Source organism: Zootoca vivipara, chromosome 11 (genome assembly GCF_963506605.1).
Source record: "Zootoca vivipara chromosome 11, rZooViv1.1, whole genome shotgun sequence".
NCBI classification, from domain to species: domain Eukaryota; kingdom Metazoa; phylum Chordata; class Lepidosauria; order Squamata; family Lacertidae; genus Zootoca; species Zootoca vivipara.
In genome coordinates, this window is record NC_083286.1 from 39664284 (window position 1) to 39673570 (window position 9287).

Sequence of the window (9287 nt, forward strand, 5' to 3'; positions counted from 1 at the left end):
TGCAGGTACACAGCTGGGTAAAGACATATGTCTGAAACGATGTACATCATCGTATACAGTTAAATGGATCAATGCTCCAAAATGGTATTAAGGTGGTTTCCTATATTCACCGCGGTGCATTCACAGATTTCAGAAGATATAGCATGGAAGAGGTTGAATGGCTTACACAAGCAGAGCCAGCAAATCTAAGTTCTTCATTATCAATAGGATGCAAGTCGGCATTCATAGATAGCTGGCCCAGACCATACCATTTTGCAACATTTCAGAATGCTTTTATTGAATTTGAAATGTGTGGATAAAATGCACACTATAGACACGAAGTCTGGAGATTACAAAAAGATGATTGCTGAAATCCGCAAGGCCACTCATTGCACAGTGATATACTTACCCCACCTTTCAACCAATCAGTCCCCAGAGGAACTTTCAACAAAAGCAAAGGAGGCTACGACATAAAATGCTAACAGTGCATTATGAAGTCAGTTCACAAAGCCAATTATCTCAAATCCATTCATAAAAATCTAGTGCAACATGGGAGGAGGAAACCTCACAATGTCCTACCTATCTCAGAAGCTTATTCACTGGCTGTTTCTGCGCTGTGTAAAAACCTTTTTACACAAATCTTAATGAGCCCAACATTTGCTGTAGGAAAATATTTGAGATTTGGAAAACTTCATCATCTGTTATGCTCATCGCTCACCACACTCCATATAGAGTCACATTTTAACATTGCTGTGAAATGCAATTTTTCCATACTGTACATTAATAGCCTGGATGGCTTCCAAAAGGATCATGTCAGGAAGAAATGCAAGTGTGTGTCCAGTGTGTGAAGCACTTACTAATTTTTACTTAAGTGTTCCACAAGCAGCAGAGGACACAAGTTCTATTTATGCATATTTTCCTCCGTTCACATTGACCTTTGCCAACATCACTCAAAGGCCCTCCCCTTTTTGAAGCAGCACAAGTTATTTCCCCCCTCCCTTCAGGAGTTCTCAAGGAGGCCTCTTCTAAGTGCTGAAAGCAAGCAAAAGCTAAGCCCACGCTGGGTGTCTGTCTCCTGGAGAAGATTGCATCTTTTATTTATCACCCCTTGGCTTTATTTTCACAGTGAATTCCTAGCTTAAATGTAACCAGCCAAAAAAACCCTCCCTTATGTGCACTCCTGTCATTCCTCATCCCTTGCAAGTGGAGTCAAGCAGAGGCAAAAACAAGCTCTTGGCAATGCCAGCCAAACCAGAAGAGACGCAGCTCTGGTGGTGCCACCAGGAAAAAGAGAGACGCCTCAAACCCCTACTAAAAAGACAGAACCAGAAGTCTCGAGGAATGTTAATTAGAACTTAGAGGAGTGCCCAAAGCAAAAGCATTTGCAGGGAAAAAGAGACTGGCACCACACACTCGTCCACAGGCATGACTACATTAAAATTTGAATTGCTAGACATGTCCACATCTTTAAACATCACCAGTAAAAGGTGGTCTTGTGGAGGAGGAACTATGATGTTCAGCTTTGCGGGTTTCAGCACACTTAAAAAAGAAAAAAAGACACTCCATCCATGTTCAAAAGCCAGCAGGCAAAGGGTGAAGAAACACCGCCCCCCCCCCAAAAAAACACACACACCACGCAGCTGGAATTTAAATTTCTTGAGAGAGGAAGCTGAGCAAAACTGAGCAGATGAAAAACTGAGCTGTGCAGCTTTAAAATCTCCAGATCTCCTTCCCCTTTGTCAGATCCTTGCTGTTTTGCAGGCAGTGAAAAGCAATGAAAGAGACTCTTTTGTTTGGTTCCCCCTTTTCATTGAGCAACACACCAACATAGAGAGAAAGCTGAAAAGGACACAAACATGAAAATGAGCGAGGTGCCAGGTCCTCCCTCCAAGGGGAATTTCCTGAAGGCATTGGTGATGTGCAGCCAAAACATCACCCTCTTTAAAAACGCAACGAAAAGATTCAGCTCCACTGAGAACCTCACCCTGAGCAGGAAGTTTTAAAAGGGAAATAAACCACACATCTGCCTGTTTCTCCAAGCAGAGACTTTGGAGCCAGAAAGGAGAAACGGGTAAAGCCAGGCATGGAAACCCAGCACCCCCCTTTCATGATGGAAGTAATCCCTTGCCACCCTCCCACTCGAGATGGATGGAATGGTGAAGCAGAACCACCTCCAGTGCCCTTTGATTCAAAGGAGGGAGGAGTTAAATGCAATGAATGGAAACTCTCCACCACGGAGAATCAGGATCAGTATAAACAGGGGGAAAGAGGATTATTTCATAGAAAAATCAGCATTTCCTCCCATCAAGAAAAGGAGACGGAAAAACCCTGCTATATCCTGAAGCTATTTGGCAGCATTTGAAGATGGTTCTGCCTTCCTGCACAGCAGTCCCCCTAGGCAGCCAGCCAGCTCTCTCCCCCCCCCCTTTCATCACAGACAGACCTCCTTTCAGTCCCAGTTTCATCAGCAATCTGACAGCTTTACGACCCAATGACCTATCCCCAGTGCCACCAATAACAAAATCTAGGAGGACAGGGACATGCAGACTGTCCACATGAGCATCCAAGAAGTCTGTGCAAAGCCAGTGGGAGATTGCATCTCCTCAATTGCCACTGTCCTAGAAATGTCTTTGTTTAGCGATAAGAAGGTATTCCTGTTCCCTTCCCCCCCCCTTTCCCTGGGGGCTCCCTCTGCTGATTCACTTCCATTTCACACTCCCTGATGCTTCGGGGTCGAGGTTGGGGGGGGGGACAAGGGAAAAGAGAAATAAAACGGACAGCAGCATCTCTCTTACAGGGTATTTTGATCACACAGACAGCAGAAGCTGGAAGGAGGGGGCAGCGAGGGAGGGGACGAGTTACTAGTGCAGGATTATAATGTTCTGGGATAATCCTGGGCATGTTTTTTCCTTGTGGGGAGGGGGGGGAGTCCAAGGAAATCCTGCGGGGGTGAGGAGGCTGCCTGGAGGCAAAAGCGGAATAACGATTAAACAGGACAGCTTAACAGTAGACGACTTAAAGGGAGAGAAAGAGAAAAGGCTAGCTAAGGTTAGCGACGTGTGTGCCAGGGAAAGGAAGCTGCGGGGATGGACTTAGACTGTTAGAGTGCTAGGTTAGAGAGGCGAGCAGGAAGGATAAGTTTAAGGTCTAGAAAAAGAAAAATGTGTCTTTAACTAGGGGAGGCAGGTCCGATGGGAGAAAGAGCTTGGGAGTATCAGACGGGGAGGGAGGGAGGATGGCATGACTGCACAGGTGGATGGGGGGGTTCATGTTTGGAGAATGTGGGAGGAGGAGAGACCGTGACCCAAAACCCAGTGACTGGAAAGGAGGGGAGTGGAAAAGAGAGAGGAAACAAGCCCTCGCCCTTCCCGTCGGTCCCACCCCACCCTGCCCCCCAACGACCGAGTGACTCACCGACTTGCAGGACGTTGTCGACGCAGCCGCCGTCGAGCAGAGCAATGCCCCTGCGGAAGGGCAGCCGGTTCTCGTCGCCAGCGGCGTCCGCTGCTCCTCCGCCGCCGGGCGCGGTGCTGCCGCCTCCGCCTCCGCCGCCTCCTCCTGCGCCTCCTCCCCCGCTGTTGTTGGATGCGGCGGTCGCGGCCGAGGCGGTGCCCCCAGCGGTGCCCGTGGACCCGACGGCGTTAGATCCCCCGCCGGGCGCGGCGGCTGCGGCGTTACTGGCGGCGGCGTCCTCGGCAGCGGCGCCGGTGTTGAAGGAGGAGTACATGCAGATCTCTCTCTCGCTGCGGGGGAAGGACCAGTAGACGATGCGGCGCTGCACGGGCTCCGGGATGCGCTCGAAGCGCTCCTCTACCCGCTGGAACGGCCACTTCTCCGCCACCCGCCGCGCCGCGATGTCCAGCAGCGACTCCGGGCTCTGCGTCTTGCCCAACGGCAGCACCCCCAGTGCGGCATAGGCGGCGGCCAGGGCAGGGGGGAAAGCGGCAGCGGCCGACGAGGCGGCAGCTACCGCGGCCGACGAAGGCCCCGCTATGCAGAGCGACCCGACGCCGACGCCGCCCAGGCCGCCTTCGACGCCGACGCCGGCTCGCTGGCCCGGCCTGCACCCGACGCCGTAGCCAGGTCTGCAACAGAGGCGCTTGGCGGGGGGAGGGAGCTGACCGCGCTCCGCCATGATCGCGCCGCTTCTAAACAGACAGCGGAAGTGGCTGTACTCTATAAACGGCACCAGGAGCGCTGCGAGAGGCTGCCGGAGCGCGAGACCCCGCCCCTCAGATCCATATATGGGCAAAGGTGGGCGGCTCCCATCCGCCCGGCCCTCGGAGAAAGGGGCGGGGAGGGGTGGGGTTATGCAAAAGCCAGAGGCCACAAACATAAATAGAACGGGCCCGGCGGCCGTGTGCTCGACGCGTCAGCTGTGACGGGAAGGCGGCGTCGTTCAAACGTGGGAGGGCAGGGCCGGGGAGGGGAGAGCCGAGGGCAGTTCGGGGAAGGGACGGAATCGGGCGCGCGCGCACACAAACTCGGTCTTGTCTCCGCCGCATGGAGGAGGGGGGCCGGCCTTCTGACGCGTCGGCACCCAATGCCAGCCCGCCTTGCGCGCGTTGCTTGCGGTGGGAAAAGGGGGCGGTGCCCGCCGGACCCCTCTGTGGCACCATTTAAGGAAGGGAAGGCGGGTGAGGGGTGTGGCCGCCGCGCGGCTCCTCCACCCGGTCGTCCTTTCTCTGAGCTCAGCAGGAAAAGTCATTGAGATGGAGGCGGGATAAACAAAAGCTAAAGGTGGGAGGAGGAGGGGAGCGAAAGCGGTTAGGCTCGTGCGTCTGGGAAAATACGGTAGCAGCAAGCAAGCGACGGTTGGGTCGCCTCACGCGCCCGGCCGCTTCTTAACGGTCGCGTCGCTGCCCTCGGGCCAGACAGACACTGCGCCCTTGAGGCACCCTCATGCTCTCTTCGCTGCTCGTCCGAGGGGAAGAAGACCAAAAGCAAAGCAGCGGCGATGGGTTAGTCGGACAGCCTCACTCTGGGAAGTGGGAAACACATATTTACGTTGCGCTTTTTAATTTTAAAAAGTGTGTGTTTGGGGGGGGGGTTGATATGGAAGGAGGGGTTAAACCTATACTGAATAAAATTGTCGGTGCCAGCAAGGCGCTTTGATTTTCACGCTTTTTAGTGCCTCCCTGAGGTAGGTCGACTAATTGGGGGGGGGGGGGGGCGGTCGAATCGATTAAGTTTGCAGGGCCCCTACTTGGGAAAGAAGCTTTACCCCTCACGCTGCGCGGCCTCCCCGTGTTTATTTTGTGAAATAAACTTAAAATTTGTTTTTGAATGTTTTGATTCCTCTTATTTAATAATCCTACAGTATATTCTTTTTGTAAACCGCTCTGAAGTTTTTTTTTCTGCAATCAGGCGGTATATATATATTTTATTAAATAAATAGGTGGGCACGTTTTGTCTGCTTAGATTGAACGGTCTCTGACAACAGGATTGCAGGTATGGCTGAAGCTCCCGGCACTCATACATATTGATAAATTCTGGCGACTTCTCTAATCCTACGTACACCTGTTTTGAGGGCATAAGGATTTCAGAAAGGCTAACACCCCAGGGAACATGAGCAGGAGGAAAGCAATGCTTATTTGTAATTCTGAAATTAGGTTTCCACACACCCCCTTCTTTCTTCTCTCCCTCAATTTACTGGAGCTGAGTTTGTAGGGTCAGGCACAGTGGCACCCTGAACAGTGTAGTCCTGACTCCACCTAACTGGTCATATATATATAACTAGAGCCCCAACTCTTGAATAGGCTTGTAGCTCTTTGATGCTGATCACTGCTTAATAATAATAATAAAGAATAGCCTTTTTATTGTATGTTTTTTTTGTTTATTGTAAGCTGCCTTGGAGACCTGCTGCAACTCAGACAGAAAGGTACTGTGAATAAATGATAGTTTGCATGGGTGTAGGCAGGAGGGGGCAGCTGCCCCCCCTAGAAGCAAAAAAATTAATGTATTTTACAGACCATAACCAGCACTTTTCCCCTCCAAAAACTGAAGTGGAAAGGGCTTTGCTTTAGCAAGAGCTTGGAGGATTCCATCAACCCACTTAATTGTCTGATACAGTTCCTTGCCACTTCTGGCTACCAGGGTATTGCTTAAGATTTAAGCCTTAAATACAAGACTGACTTCCAGAACTCTTCATCAAGCATGTTGGAAAGATGCTTAACTTTCATCTCCATACAGAGTTGAGTTGCTTATAAGTATTTGCATGTGTTATCAAGCTGACCCTGTAAATCAGTGGTGGCCAAACTTGGCCCTCCAGCTGTTTGGGGATTTCAACTCACATCATCCATAGCTAACAGGACCGGTGGTCAGGGATGATGGGAATTGTAGTCCCAAAACAGCTGGAGAGCCAGGTTTGGCCACCACTGCTGTAAATAGATTAGAATTGGCAACTTTTAACACTTGGCCTGGTGGTTATGTGAAAGTGGTATGAGCCACTGAAACACTTTTCACCAGTGGAAGATCAGAGTAGATACAAAACAGACAATGCAGATACAAAATAGTGAGATTTTCTCTATTTGCTGAACAATTAGGTCAGATGCACAGTAGTTTTCTTACAGAAAGCTGCCAAATCTCAGCTATGCTATATGAGCCTGAGACAGTTTTGTCTTCTCCCCCACACCTCAGTAGTGCACAGTTGCTATAAAATTGTCCCATACTTGCTTTCCCAGTCACATCTATAAGGATAAATATGGTAAATGTTGTTTGACATGTCATTTGCACATGCATATCTTCTTGTGGCTTCTCTGCAAAATGTGAAGAGCTCAGCCAACTTTAAGCAGAAAGCCCTGCTTGCATTCCATGAGAAAAATATATTTTACACTATTAGAGTGGGATGCTACACACACTCATACTCCATTCCTACGCCTGGAACAGACAATAACTGGTGATGGGCTCTTCACTGGAGGTATTTAAACAGATGCTGGAGAGTAATGTGTAATGAATGCTGTAGTTGCATGCTGCATTACAGATCCTACACTGAGCAGGAGATTGGACTAGATGACCTCTGAGGTTTCTTCCAGCTATGATCCTATGCCAGTATGAGGGCTGTGATGGTAGGAGGGAAATAGAAAGGAATTTTTAAGGTATGAGTAGTAGTATTAACGTTTATTTGATGTATACTATTAGTCACAGAGTATACTATACCATTACCTTTCTTTGTAAGTCAGCATTTTAAAAAGTATTTATACAAAGTTTGGTTAACTGACTTGGAAATATGAGAATTATGGCTTCAAATGCTGTTAGAGCAGCATAGGTTGCAAATACCAGTATAACTTCTTCTGTTGCTTAGAGGAAAAGTCTGCCATACAGAAGCAGAAGCAAGAATAGCATATATGTTTTTGTTTTGGCAGATAATATTTAAACAGATGTAGTAAGTGGGGCATATGAAGAGAACATTTTGGAGACTATTCACATCTCCTTGAGTTTTTGTATATTATTTTGAAAGAAAACTGAATCTTAATTAGGCTACTCTAAGAATAAAAATGAAAAAAGAATTGTTAGGTTTAGATTTAAGTACTTCTTTCAACTGTTTTAAAAGAAGAGTCTATATTTCAGAAATAACATTTTGTTCTATTATTCTGTTGGGAAACATTAATAATTTAAATATTTCCACTCAAACCTAGCAGTTCAGTATTTCTGATAGAATGAGGAAGAGGTCACTTTAAACGTATTCTCAGAAAAACACATTTTAAGGGAGTAATCTGGCTGAAGTTCATGTACAGCTTAAATCTTATATCTTGCTTTGAACTCAACTGGAATGGAAATTTGTAGATCTTAACACAATAACTTCACCAATATCTGTTTTCTAACAGGCATAGAAATAACTGGTGGTCAGGTAGCAGTATAAATTGTCCCAGGTCGTATTAAAAGTTTGTTCTTTGCAGCTCTTCTTCAGAATGACTTATCTTGGGGCAGGGACTTTCATTGCACCTAGGCTGAGTAAGCTGCCAATTACACATGCTGAAATTACTGTAACTGGTAATTTCACTTTCACCTGAAGCTTCCTGCTTTGTAATACAATCAGCATAGTTTTTTAAAATATTTTGTACCTAATTGTCTGAGCCAACTTGATTATCTGTGCTAGTTTATTTCTGTAGGCTTATTTTCACTTTCTGAATGCCCTGAGGCAAGTCCTTGGAAAGGTTAGTGACTCCTTGTTTGAAGGACCCGTAGCTATTTATCTCTTACAGGAAACAGAGCCTATCAAAATAAATTAATTTATTTTTAAAAAATTCCAGTACTTAGTTGGTCTCTAAGGTGCTACTGGCCATTTAAAAAAAAAATCTTTATTTCAATTGTGTCAGACCAACATGTCTACCTACAGGAACAAAGCCTGCTGTGGTGTTTTTAAGTAGTACATTAGCAAGCTTCCTGTACCTACATATTGGAAGCTGGTTATAGTTACTCAGGCTCAGCCCTAATACTGAAAATAGTTTCTGGGACTGAGGAAAGCAAGCTAGATCACATTAAGTGGTAGAAGGAAACATATAGGTCCACATTCAACTGCAAAACCCTGCTGCCAATATTTATGGGAAATAAAAGATAAATTGAACTCTGATTCCATTCTTATTCCATGGAAGTGTCTTGATGTATTCATGGGGCTTATTTCTAAATAAATGTGTTTAGGATTGCAGTCAATACAGTACCCATTAACCAATGCCTTTTTAAATCCCTCAGTTCTCATTGATGCTTACCCCATTTCAAGACTAATGCTGCAATTGGGGCATGCAGGGTGGAGTTAGGGGCAGGCTAGTAAAAAAAGGAAAGTTGGTCATTTTGGTGGACTGTTGTGAAGCTGTTATGTTTTTCTTAGCAGGCTAAGTGGTTTAGAGATAACAATACATTATGCACAGATGCATGTATTGGAACTTCAGTGCCAATTTAAAATGCCATTTTGGCAAGGGGCAGTTAAAAGCAGGGAAAATGTAGTGGGTGCTTAATACTCTTTCCTCCACTCTAGTCTCATTCAGCTCAATGACTTTTCCCTCCACTGGATATCAAATGCAAGTTTGACCTAACAAGGCAAACATACATTTTCTATGGCAAATATGCATTTGAAACTTTGGGGGGGGGAGCTACTGGGGAGATTTGGAGTGGGAAAATTATGGATGAGAGTTAAGTGCCCCAGTATTGTTTTCTGCATCTCAAATTGTCTTTTTCTGAAATGGTTCTTTAATTATTAAAGAAAAGTACATTGTGCTTTAATGTTCATTTGTGTGTGATTTGTGTGTAACACATTGCTACTTCCCTCTTGGATCTATAGAGCACATACCGTATGTTGTGGACAAGCTTTG

At 46.6% G+C, this 9287-nt stretch overlaps 1 protein-coding gene across 1 annotated transcript in view; it reads right to left on the bottom strand.

Moving 5' to 3' along the window:
* The window catches only part of ZSWIM6 (zinc finger SWIM-type containing 6), a 96074-nt gene extending 91943 nt beyond the window's left edge, over positions 1-4131 (bottom strand). The window contains exon 1 of the mRNA XM_035100374.2: positions 3394-4131. Within this exon, the coding sequence (XP_034956265.2) occupies positions 3394-4114 (721 nt within the window). The 5' untranslated portion in view covers positions 4115-4131. The remainder of the gene's footprint in view (positions 1-3393) is intronic.
* Positions 4132-9287: the final 5156 nt, after the last annotated feature.